Source organism: Drosophila albomicans, chromosome 2L (assembly GCF_009650485.2).
Source record: "Drosophila albomicans strain 15112-1751.03 chromosome 2L, ASM965048v2, whole genome shotgun sequence".
NCBI classification, from domain to species: Eukaryota; Metazoa; Arthropoda; class Insecta; order Diptera; family Drosophilidae; genus Drosophila; species Drosophila albomicans.
Window position 1 is genome coordinate 6,916,022 of NC_047628.2, and position 13,317 is coordinate 6,929,338.

The following is a 13,317-nucleotide window of genomic DNA, read 5'->3' on the forward strand; positions in this document are numbered from 1 at the left end:
CAAAAAAATTCATTAAGTTATATTAAACCATTGCAAAGTTACTTAAAAATTTGAATCATTTTTTTTTCGTCAAAATAATTATGCCGACTAGTGTATAAAGGCTCTGCGACTCTTATTCGATTTGTTATTGTTACAAATTGAAAAATACATTTACAATTTTATAAATGTAAGTCCATAGTTTATTATATTTCAAATGGAATAAAATATATTTGAGAAATTAAAAATTAAGCTTACCTAAAATAATCCGTTTGCAAGACTTAACTAAAGTAATTTTTTTTAACTACAAATTTCTTCAAAAATTTAAATTCGTATTTTACTAAGACTCAAAATTCAGAGAATTTGCAAAATATTTTAAAAATGTATCAGCTGTTCATATCCGGTATTCTGCATTACGGGTTTCTCCTTATCTGGCCACTCTGTCAAACCCTTGTTTAAGGGGGATGAATGTAATTATGTTCTGCGCATAGAACGTGCAACCCTCTAGATTAAATGTACATACGAATGTCAAGTTGAGTTAGAGTCAATGAAGTTATGTACATTCATACATCAGCACATCTAATGAAATTAAAACGTGATTGAATTTTCAATAAAAAACAAAAACAAAATAAATTACCATTCACACATTCATAATAACAAAGGAGAAAATGAATATTCCACTTCGTCACTTCATTATTTACTTCATCGCTTTAACTGCTTTAAGAGGAAATTTTGTATGGTCAAAGAACACAAAAATTGAAAACTATGGGTATGTAGAAAACAATCATAAAGATATTTACAATTGGACGCAAGCAATATCGTAAAATGCCTGCAATATCATAATTATTGTTTTAACATAATCAAATGTCATGATAGCACATTTGAATCCAGCTATTTACAAATAAATACATGGTTTCATTACAAAAGTGGGAGCCCCAAATATGTAATGCAAACCAATTAATTAAGACTGGTGGACTGGGAATATGTTGACAGCAGTTGACGCTAGATGGCGACAGCTTTGACTACGGTTTACTAATGCATTTAATATTAGACTTAAATGGTTTGTATTAATTCATTTTAGAATTCAACAATCCACTGGAATCTGTCAACTATATAATGGAACGATTTGTCGCGAATATCTGGCAAATTGCTATGTGTTTATAGCACCAAATGTTACAATGAATGACTTAGAGGAGCGACTTAAAGCGGCCCATGGCGTAATAAAAGAATCAAAGTGAGTATTTCAAAAATGAAAAATATATATAAAAAAAAATGTATTTAATCTATTATTTTCAGAGACATGAATTCCAACTGCCGAAAATATGCGCTGCCAAGTTTATGCTTGAGTTCGCTGCCAATTTGTAGAACTCCTGAGCGAACCAATTTGTTGTATTTTGCCAATTTGGCTGTTTATACAAATCTGTACACTGGAAATGACACAAGAAAAAAGCGATTCGTTTCAAGAGATCACAAGAGTACTAATTTTTTTCTTAAAAAGAAATCAATCTTCTACGATGATGTCTTCAGCAAGGATGTGTCCAGCAAATACCCACCGACAAAAGAATCAGAGAATTTAAAACGCATTTGTCGCGAAGAATGCGAACTATTGGAAAATGAGTTATGCCAAAAGGAATACGCAATAGCAAAACGGCATCCGGTAATTGGCATGGTTGGAGTTGAAGAGTGCCAAAAACTGCCGCAACACAAAGATTGCTCCTCCCTGGGCATAACTATTGAAGTGGACGAAACGGATGATTGCTATTGGCAAGATGGCTCAAGGTACAGAGGCATTCAAAATGTCAGCGTCTCAGGAAAAGCCTGCTTACGGTGGTCCTGGTTGATGAAGGAAATTTCCGACTTTCCAGAACTTATAGGACATAACTATTGCAGGTATGGAGCGTTTGTATATAAGGGATTTACTAGATATATTATTTAAATATTCATTTATTTCACAGAAATCCGGGAAGTTCTCAAAATTCACCTTGGTGCTTTGTTGATGACAAATCATTAGATCGCATCATAGAGCCTTGTCAAGTTCAAAAATGTGCCATAAAACTGTGGTTAAGCACAGCATCAATAATATTACTGATTGTTGTGCTTATTGTTGCTACCTACTTTATTATAACTTGCAAAAGAAAAAATTCCGATGGAATGAAAAATATACAAAATGTAAGTACTAAACAAGCTTGGAAGTACTACGATCTAATAATTACTTTCTTGCGTGATAGATTAACACACCAAATGCCGGAAACAATATATATGGAAATTCGCAGTTAAACTCAAATCAAGATATGGGAAGAATTCCTTTGAATAGTTCCATGGAACACGTGGGAATGCCATCCAAGAGCATGGAGAAGAGTTCACTGCTGAGAATACCACACTTCACATTACAAGATGTTGAATTTTTCGAAGAGTTAGGCGAGGGAGCATTCGGTAAGTCTTTTCTAGTATTTAAACAGGTGTACATTAGTCGAATACATAATATATACATATATATTTTTTTAGGAAAAGTATACAAAGGTCAACTGAAGCAAGCTAATAAGAAAATCGTAAATGTTGCAATTAAGGCTTTGAAAGAAAATGCATCGGTTAAAACGCAACAGGACTTTAGACGTGAGATTGAATTAATATCGGACCTCAAGCATCAAAATATTGTGTGCATATTAGGCGTCATATTAAATAAGGAACCTTACTGCATGCTTTTTGAGTACATGGCAAACGGCGACTTACACGAGTTCTTAATCTCAAATTCGCCAATGGAAAAGAAACAATTATTGCAATTGGAGTTCCTACAAATTGCGATGCAGATCAGTGAAGGCATGGAGTATTTATCGGGCCATCATTATGTTCATCGTGATTTGGCAGCTCGAAACTGTTTGGTCAACGAGGGATTAGTTGTGAAAATTTCCGATTTTGGATTGTCCCGCGACATTTACAGTTCCGACTACTATAGGTATTTATGAAAATAACTATACAAGAAAGTATATTATAACTTTTTCTTATCATTTGTGTAGAGTACAATCAAAGTCTTTGCTTCCTGTTCGTTGGATGCCATCCGAGTCGATTTTGTATGGAAAATTTACAACAGAGAGTGACATCTGGTCGTTCGGAGTCGTTCTTTGGGAAATCTATAGTTATGGCATGCAGGTAAATATCTTTTTTTATACCCGATACGCATAGCGTAGAAGGGTATTATAACTTTGTGGTTGCAGGAAATGTATGTAACAGGCAGAACTGGTCATTTCCTATCCCATAAAGTAATTAAATTCAGCATCAACAGCCGAGACGATATAGCCATGTTTGTCTGTTCGTCTGTCCGTCCGTATGAACACCTAGATCTCAGAGACTGAAAGAATATAATAATATTTTTTTTTCGTTTGCACACAGATCAAGTTTGTTTAAAAATGTTGCTACGCCCACTTTCACCCCCGGAAATCGATAACATTTGAATAACAAGCGTAATTTTAATGCTAGTTTTTTTGTACATACAATAATAATTATAGTATTATACTCATGATACATAAAAATTTGGTTGCAATCACAGTTTTTTAAGCTATTTCAGAAATACTTTTGTATGGGCAAAAACGCCTACTTATTACGGGTCTTGGTTGTTTTGGCTGACGATCTAATATGTGTAATACTATATGGTATATTTAAAATACCAAATATAGTTTTCGGTATATTTAAAGAATAATACCGCACCGTTTTGCTCTTATAGTGGCGGTTATTTCACAGTCGAGATCACTCGACTTTTTTTAACATAACATACTATATAAGAACATGAATATAAGTAACGTAAACATTTGAATTTTACAGCCTTACAGTGGCTACAGCAATCCAGAAGTCATCCATTTAATACGATCAAGACAATTACTCTCATGTCCGGAGAATTGTCCGACTGCAGTGTATTCACTAATGATTGAATGCTGGCATGAACAGGCCGTAAAACGTCCAACGTTTGCTGACATTTCTCATCGATTGAGAACTTGGTATGAGGGCCATATCAAAATTGACAACAATAAAGCATAAATTTAGAAACTGCCATATGAGGAATTAAGAGAAATACATATATTGAATAACTGGTCTGAGTTTTTACCTTAACAAATAGTATCTTAAGTGTACCATAAAGACTTTAACAAAACGAAATAAAATGTGCATTTATAACTGGTTTTATTTTTAACATTATTTGGCAACTGTCACATTTGAAATTTTTTAATTTCCACTAATTGCATATCTAGATTAAATAACATCAAGAAATATTGTAATTATATCTTCCGTTTTAAATGACGTAGTGTTGTATTGTACTCAAAATAATAATCGGTGTGGTTTTGACTCCCTGTGACTTTCAGGCAATCTTGACCTATACATGCATGTAAATATTTACAGTACGTCACTTGAATATTATACACAAATTCTAATGAATACCTAACTTATAGAACAAAATAAAACAAAACTTTTTTAACACAATTTTCATAAAATATCTCTCATTGGGGCTTAAATATTGGGTGAAAGAGCGAAAAATAAAGAACGTATATTTCATACATATAGTCTTTATGTTTCCTGAAAGGTTAGTTGCGATCAGATATGTATATATTGTAGAAGCTATTTAATAAAGACTTTTTTATGCCAATAAACGTTTACTGCAATCGGATCTTACTTGCTTTGGCAAATGAAAGAACCCTTTGCCAGAAAATATTTTTTAACATCTTTGTAGTAATGTAGTAGATTTATATAATATTATATTATTTTGTATGAATGAGCCGATCTTTCTTGACAAAACCAAATAAAATTCTTTTGTTAACTCGTAAAATTATATCAATTGATCTAATGTTAAAATAAAATATTGTCTGTATTAAAGCTGAATCTAAAAATATTTTAATATTTAGAATTCGTATACATTAATGTACATACTGCATGCGTGCTTCGCTTAAGCGTGCAATTTTTAATAGCTCAAATGTCCTGCCAAATGTCCTGTTTGGCGACTTTATGGCTCCGCAGCATAATACATAATTGTAAATCAGACCCTTTGCCAGAGCAAAATAAAATGAATATGAAGAGATGCGGCACAAAGTGGGGCAGATACTAAAATGTGCCTTTCTATGGCGGAAATGGTCAACAAACCTTAACGGATAATTGGTTGCAATTCAGGAAAAGACTTGAAGCACAAAATGTCATAATCAGAAAAATAGCGAATTATGATGATATAAGGCACAGCAAGTGGAACAACACAGTTGCAGTTCATTAGCCTGCCACGCCCACATGTGAGTGAAGTTATATTCCACACACTCACACACACATAGACATATAGAGCAGCGTGGTTTGTTGGCCGTCAGATTCTTGGCAAGCGTCGAAAGTCTGCGCTAAAAATAATTCAAATTATGCAGACTACTGGAGACCATAAAGTCATTAGCATCATAGGCCAACAAGGATAAGCATGAGAAAGACCAAGGATAACTAGGAAACTGTCTCTAGTTCGGCGACTCAAATGTGGAACAAAATGCCAGTCATGATATCATCAAGATTTATCGCTAAACTTCGTTTAAATGAGGCAAGCCAAAATTAAATTGTTCTTTAGAAATGTGCAAACCAGCAAACAAAATGTTATTGAACGATTTTTAAAAATTTGGTTGATTGAGAGATTGGATAAGTCAAAGCTAATAATCTCCAATATGAAAATATTTTTTAGTCTTTTTTAAAAATGCATACTTTTAAAAAAAACAATTCGTATTCTGGAGTTCAGACCAAGTGCTGTGAGATACAGCAAGCAGTTGTTAATGGTAAGCAGTAAGTGGGGGAAAGGTGTGGTGTCTGTGTACAGGAGAAATGTGGTGAATAAAGCATGCGTAGGGGAAGGTCTGGTAACTATACCGGATTTATTTAAGGGTGTATATGAGAAAGCAAGCAGTGCAGATAATGAATAAAATTGAAAACATGGTAATTAAAAAACTAATTTAATATATAAAACTAATTTAACTTCAATTCGAAAACTATTTCTATTTCTTTTCCCCTTAGCAATTTGACGTTATAACTAAGGCACAGGCAACATATTCATAAAGTGAACTTTCCAATAAGTGTCTTTAAGTAACCTTATTCTAATTATTTTTTCCTCAAATTTCTAATTATTTTTTATTATGATTAGTTCATTAAGTCGCTATATTATTATCAGAAAACTAGTTTAATAAAATATTTATAAGAAAAATAAACATTAAAGCTTTAAAAATAGATAAATGAAAATTAAAGCTTTAAAAATAATTCCACTATTTCAAAATGCTCATAATGCTTAATGTTTATCAAACAACAGAAAAAGGTTTTTAGTGATTTTATTTCAAATCTAACGTATCGAATTCAGAAGCGATGTTAATCAGCTGCATTGCATTCACCATACGAATTTCACCACTCTTATGACTCCTTCACTTGTTGCCCCTTTAAGCAGTTGACACAGTTCTTAAATCGACACACACACATAAACTCTCTCTCTCTCCCCATTTGCCGTGTGTGCTCGTTTGCTGCGTTTGGTTGAATAAAAGCCGACAGCAGCTTCGTGTCGAATTTCGTGCTTAAAGCCGAAGGCAGTGGATCATTCGGTTGGTGCTCGCAATGAAAAATCTGTGCAAGGGATTCGATGCGACACGACGAGACGCGATGCGATGAGACGCGACGCAACTCGTCTGAGTTGTCGCGAGTTCTTGGTTCAGTTTTCATTGCGTTGCCTTTGCGTGAGGACTGCTTTGCTCTTTGACTTCCTTGCAAATTTTGTGTCGTGCGTAAAAAATAGAAAACAAAAACAAGCCAACGAAACTGCAGCAGCAACAATTAAGAGAATTGAACCTTCCGTTGCAGCTGTTTGCAGTGTGCGATGTCTCCTCTCAGTGTGTGAGTGTGTCTGAGTGCTTGTGCATATTCTGCAAGTCGTGTGCAGAATTATGTGTTTTTGACACTGCTCCTTAGGAACAAACTAAAGGAGCACCATCTCTCTAGCACCAACGAGAACGAGCACAATCAGGAGCAGACGTAAAAACAGTTTGTGGAGCAGGACCAAAAGCAAAGCACAGCAAAGCAAAGCAAAAAACAAACCGGCGATCGACCTAACGGCACATTTTGTTTTTGCTGCCATCATAAATTGCCGTGTCCTCCACTACTGTTGTGACGACGGTGACTGTGTGTGTGTGTGTGTGTAACGCTGTTGCTTCATAACTTTGTGCAGTGTGCGTGTTTCGTCTGTGTGTGAGTGTGTGTGCTTCGCTGCATGTGAGTGACGTGCAGTCACGTGTTCTAAGGTGATTTTAACGAGTTCCGTGATACGCGAAATGAGATAAGAAATAACAACAACAACAAAAGAAATACGTAGCAACGTTAACGTTACGACAAAAGCCACAAGAAAACGAAACAAAGGCAAAACAAAAACCGCAAGCAATACAAAACCAAAAAATAAAAAGCACTCAGTGCTCGTTGCCCGTTTGTCTGCTTTGAGTGCATTTGTTGCACAAAGGATCTGAGCATAAATCATCCATAAATTTGATTTAAATTGTTTGCCAAATTGTGCAAAGCAGCCAAAAGAATACAAAAATCTACATACAGAATGAAAAATAATACCAAATAATGCTCGCATAAATTCATGAGTAAAATGTGTGAAAACTTTTGCAATTCATAATACGTCGAAATATTTGGAATCTATAAAATAAAGAAGCGTTCAAATAAAGTGACTTTTACTTGGAATTATAAACAGTAAGTTACGAGTTGAAAATAATCTTTTAGTTTAAGTATGGTTTACTCATTTAAGATTTTTATATAAAATGTTTTTATTTTCTGCCCACTAAATGAAAGATGAATGAATTATAATAATATTTACATATATAATATTATATTTGAGCTATCGGCGAACTTTGAAATTAGCCTTTGGTTTATTGCTAATTCCCAAGTGAATTTTTCAATTTGTAGATCTAGTTTAAACATAAACAACATGATGTAGGTTTTCAATATAAATTATAAGTAAATTTCTTAGTGTAGCGTGAACATGGGAAAATATTTGTAGGGTATATAATATTTTAAGTTATAATTTTGAATTTAAAATGGAATAAATTAGTTTTCTAATAAGTGACGATAATATTCGAATTCTATACATAGCATTTAACAAATATTTATCTTGGATTATAAACGAGTCCAAGCGGATTTTAAAACAGTTCATGGATGCATATATTTTGTATTTTATCCAGAACAACCGCAAAACAGATGACATTTTGATCAATAGTTTCTTCAGGGTTCAATTATCTCATTGCTTATCGTTAAATACCTTTCAATCAGACATTTAGTCAATTTGCCCTCATGTGGGCGGGACAGCAGAAGAATGAATGAGGCAAGGAAAATTCGTCTGGCAAACAAAACTTGTCAACTGCACAACATTTGCTCTCATGAACTGAGAACTGAGAAAGTTAAGGCATGTGGCACTCACTCTCCATAAGTTGCTACGAGAGTATGCAACAATGTTTTACTGGGTTTTTGCTTTGCCTTTGTCATGTGTCCCTTCACATTTCATGCAGTATTTTGTTGGTGCTTTTCATTTTTTGTGTGCTGCTTTTGGCTGCTTGTATCATTGACGAAAAATGTCATATGCATGGTATAGTTTTTCTTTGAGAAAACTGCTGAGTCAGGCATAATTTGTTGTTGTTGTTCTAGTTGGTGTTTTTGCAGTGCACAATCAATATGTAGACAAGTTTCTGGGACACTTTTGATTGACTGATTGATATGTGCCATGATTTATTATTGCCAGGCAAAGGCCAAGAACCTTCAACAGCTTTAAGCAACAGCTTTTGCGGGGCAACTTCAATTTTTCGCATTTCGCATTGGATTAAACCAGACGTAATGCTATTTCATTCGTTTTCTCTCTCATTCTCTATGGGTTTTGCTATCGCTTTCGTTGCATTTTCTGCTGTTGGCCATAAAAATGGTAAAAGTTTTTGTACGTTTTATGCGAAAATAAAGTAAATAATGAAAGCTATTTAGCACGGTCAAGGGGCGTATTAAGTTGTTCTCGGATTATCCTGGCCCAAAAACGAGTCTAAAAAACAACAACAACAACAACAACAACAACAGCAACAGCAACAATAAAAATGGGCAACTGGTGACAAGCGTTTAATGAGCTGTGAGCAGCAAAGAGGAGCTGCGTCCAACTCCGCAGCTGGCGAAGAATTTCAACAATTTTTTACTGCCACCTGCAAGGACATAGCATTCTTCTTCTTCTTCGTCTTCTTCTGCTCCGGTTCCGTTGGTACAATTTCTCTGGATGCTTTTATCTTTCACTTTTTGTGGGGTTAACGCGCCAAGCTTCGCTCGGCTGTGGTTTATGCCCAAGATTTTTCAAAAATGCGAGCAGTACTCGCAATTCTCGGCGGCAGCGTCGTTAATTAGCTTAAGGTGCGATGTTGTGGGAATTTTCCAGAATTATTGCAAAGCTTTTTTGCAATAATTTTTCTTATATTTTCTCCTGTCCTCTCTCTTTCTGTTTTCGTGTCTGCCTTGATAAAGTTTTGTAATTAATTTGCATTTAATTAAAACGAAATTTAATGCTGATAAAGCGATGCGAATTCGAGTAGAGGCTACTAAAGGTGCATTTTTTTGATGCTCAACTTTCCGAAGCAGCGCAAAAGTAAAAGAAAATCTTTAAAATTACGCACGAACAATTTCTAGTAGTTAGTTTTTTTTAAATATGTTTAAAAGTTGTCGAAAATGTATAATTTTAACTTGGTATATTTCAAATTTATTGATAATTTTTGTCTTATTATTAATAGTATAATATTATTTTTTCTACTGAAAGTGTTTTACAATAATAGAAAATACCACAGAGTTCTAAATAGATTCAAAGTTTACATGTAATTATTTGCTTTTTATCTAATAACTCACGTCACAAATATCATTTATCAATTTCACAATGAAAGAAGTTAAATTCTTTCTGTAGAATTTATATCTCATTTTTGCTCTTGCCCTCTGGGCTACATATTCAGTAAGATTTCCATGTGCTTGTGAGACAGAATTTGTTGTCCATTGGTTTTGTGGCATTTCACAAATATCCCAATTAGAAAATATGTAAAGGAAAACACAAGTTCGGCCTTCACAGACACTTTGCAGGCAGTAAAGAACGCTAAATCAAAATGTTGGCCGAGTGTTATTAAACCGCTTTAGCATTGAGAGCAAACAAGGTCTTGCACAGACACAGACACACACAACTACATATTTGAGAAGAAGAAGCAACTTGTGAAAATTGGTAAACAATTTATGTGGTCAAATAAAATTGCTGCAGAGTAGAGAAAAAAGGACGATAAGGAAGTAGCCGCAACAGAAGCAAATTTATGGATGCTCCCAAGTAGCAAAGGGTGCAGCTCCGATTTCTGCCCCTTCAAGTGTGCAATACAATAACTGCATAGATGGAGTGCGAGTCAGAAGAAGCAGAAAGAGAAAGAGAGAGAAAGAGAGAGAGTGAGACAGCAAGGAGCGCAGCGTTCAAGGATATAAATTACATGCTTAGCTACTCGTGGTTCTCATATGCAAAAGTTCTTTTTTTCTTTTTTTTTTTGCCATGCCTTGGTTGTTGCAGTCACTCGTCGTGTTGTTGCTGTTGCTGTAGAGATTATGAAATAAATTTTCACAGAATTTTTCGCAGACGACGGCGCTGCCAACCGCAGCTAACAATCCAGCAACAATTCTATGCTATGCTAGTTTCTAGGTAGACTTCTGTGCATTTTGCCACTCAACGATGCCTGGCGCACTTCTTTCTTGCTGTTGTTATTGTTGTTGCACTTGAGATGCACCAGCGCCTGAAAATAGGCAACACATATCGATGCACACAATGCATGCAAGTGTGTGTGTGTGTGTGCTTTGGCTGCTGGTCACATAAACACATGCAGAAGAAAGAAACAACAAGAATTCGTTCGGTAAATTTACATATGAAAATATTTTTCAATCGCCCAAAGGGCTGCCTCTTGTTATATTTGCCCAAAGAACTTTTGATACGTGAACTTTCTGGCATCGAAAAAGTTCCTCCACATTTTGTTCTATTTATTTCATTTCTTTTCACTTTACAAATTCGTTAAGTTTTATTCTGCTACGACGTAAGCTGCTCAGCAGCTCAGCGCTATTAAAGTTCATGGAATTCATTGTAAACATTTGTTTGGAAATACAAAAAAAAAATTATATGCAGAGGAATGCACAAAAAATTAGATAAATACGAAATTGAAATATTGCAAAATAAATACACTGGGTTGGATTTCAAAAGATTTGCATAAAGAATAAGCAAATCATTATAAAATGTTATATTAAAGTAGTATTATTTTTCAATATTTATACATGATGAATTTTTAAGAAATCTATTATTTGCGGTACATCAAGTAAATAAATTATGATGAATATGTTAAGTGGAAATATAGATGTATTATTGATAGATGTATTCTTATAGATTATTATGATTATTTAAATGTACTTCAAGAAAAATAAGTTAACATTTTGATGATTCTATTATTGTCAAGAATTTAAATTATATTTCCACTATAATTACTATCAGTAGCATGAGCGATAACAGAATACAGTTCTATAAATAATTTAAACAAGTCCAACAAATTTGGACTGTAACCTCAACTTATCAGTTCATTCCTTACTACAGTAGATTTTGGTTATAAAGAATTGTAAAAAAGTTTTGAAAACGATTAAGATAGGTTAACATATATTTAAATAAAAAATATATAGAAATTAATTGTAATTGGAATATGTTGAATTTTCCGTTAAAACTTTTTATATTTATATTTTAATATCTAATTATTTTTATATCACAAATATTAAGAATTAGATATCAATTTTAAAAAGGAATGAGGAAGTCATTCTGTGACTACTTTAACTTATATTAAAGTTGTCGATATATGAATTGTATTTTTGATTGTTTGAATAGGGCTATTTGAACAGGAGTAATTACTGTACGCAAATACATGATTTTTATATTAAGTATTTCAATTATTTGTATAATACAATTTGGGATCAAGTTAAAAATTGATTAAATCATTGTTTAGTATAAAATTGTTTGTAGTGCTGAAGAGTCATAAGAGTAAAAGTAATGAATTGATTTGTTTTGTGTTGAACTTAAAATATGGAATTCTTCTTTGCCTAAAAGTGATTTGAAAGCTTTCTCAATATTAGTTAGTTAGTACATTTTTAAAAATGATTACAATTTATAACAAAGCTTATCGCAATTGCCTTGAATTAGTGTAATTTTGCAACTGATTGTATATAGTATTTGTTTAAAGTCTAAAAGGAGGTGAAAAAACAGATTGAAAACATTTCCTAAGACGAACACTTTCGAGAATTGTAAGACAAGCGAAATCTCTTGAAATAGCCCAGTTCCAGTTCCAGTTTCTGTTGATGTTGCTGTTAATGGGAAATCCAACTCAAAGAATCGCTTTAAAAGCTGTTTTCACCATTCTTTTTTGTTTTTGTTGTGTGTTTTTTTTTTGCCTTGTTTGAACGAAAACCAATTAAAAGGATGCTGCGCCTTTGCCCTCTGTGCAATTTTTGTTCCCTTTTCGACTGGGAATTGCTTTCATTGCCCCCTCCCCCCCTTAAACTTGTATGCACCCTTCACGTGGCGTGTCTCACTGAGCGGGGACTTTCTTGTGTCTGGTCTGGTCCGGGGCTGAACTGCAGTTTGCGGCTTATCGCATTTTGGCCAGACGTTGTTTTTGTTGTCTTACCCCATCGACCTCTTGGCTTTGAATGGGCTACCGAGCATAGAAGAAAGAGGGAGATACAGAGAGAGAGAGAGAGAGAGAGAGAGAGATTGCGGGGTAGTTGCGCGCTGCGCTTAAGTTTGTCAATGCATAAATTAAAAAGTTTCTTTTGCTCATTCTTTTTGGATGCTGTTAATGAAGCTAAAGCAATTAAGAGAAGGCACTACAAACTTAATGGGCCAAATATTCTCAGCTCTAGATAGGCAGTTAGAAATAGACAGAGAAGAAGAGAGAGAGAGAGAGAGAGAGAGAGAGAGAGAGAGAGAGAGAGAGAGAGCGGTAGAGAGTGCATTCCATTTGTGGACAGCACATGAGGTTTTTAGCTTGTCTTTTCTATAATACGATTTGGGGCCCATAAAAGATTACAGCTTGTCAAGAATCACCCAAAGGATACGGTAGGGAACTCTCCTGCCCGAATGCTTCTCTCGTTTTTTCGACTGGGCTAAGGGGATTATTATAATCCGATTTCCAACTTTAAATGTGCACAACATTTTGGAATATTTCTCATATGAACATTTGGATTTTTCTTCTTTTTTTTTTTGTGTTTTTTTTTTTGTGTTTTGCACATTGTTGGCAA

General features: G+C 34.2%; 2 protein-coding genes across 3 annotated transcripts in view; both read left to right on the forward strand.

The window, feature by feature from the left end:
- Positions 1–480: 480 nt before the first annotated feature.
- Positions 481–4,433, forward strand: LOC117565590 (tyrosine-protein kinase transmembrane receptor Ror). The gene is made up of 8 exons (XM_034244789.2): positions 481–745; positions 1,058–1,210; positions 1,273–1,866; positions 1,932–2,145; positions 2,205–2,409; positions 2,482–2,929; positions 2,991–3,123; positions 3,793–4,433. Exons 1-8 carry the CDS (start codon positions 645–647, stop codon positions 4,003–4,005), a joined length of 2,061 nt encoding a protein of 686 aa, XP_034100680.2. The 5' UTR covers positions 481–644; the 3' UTR covers positions 4,006–4,433.
- A 2,268-nt stretch (positions 4,434–6,701) lies between these two features.
- LOC117565092 (uncharacterized) overlaps positions 6,702–13,317 on the forward strand; it is a 37,357-nt gene continuing 30,741 nt past the window's right edge. For both annotated transcript variants that reach the window (XM_034244046.2, XM_034244050.2), the window contains exon 1: positions 6,702–7,701. The gene's annotated coding sequence lies outside the window, so the exon portion shown is untranslated. The remainder of the gene's footprint in view (positions 7,702–13,317) is intronic.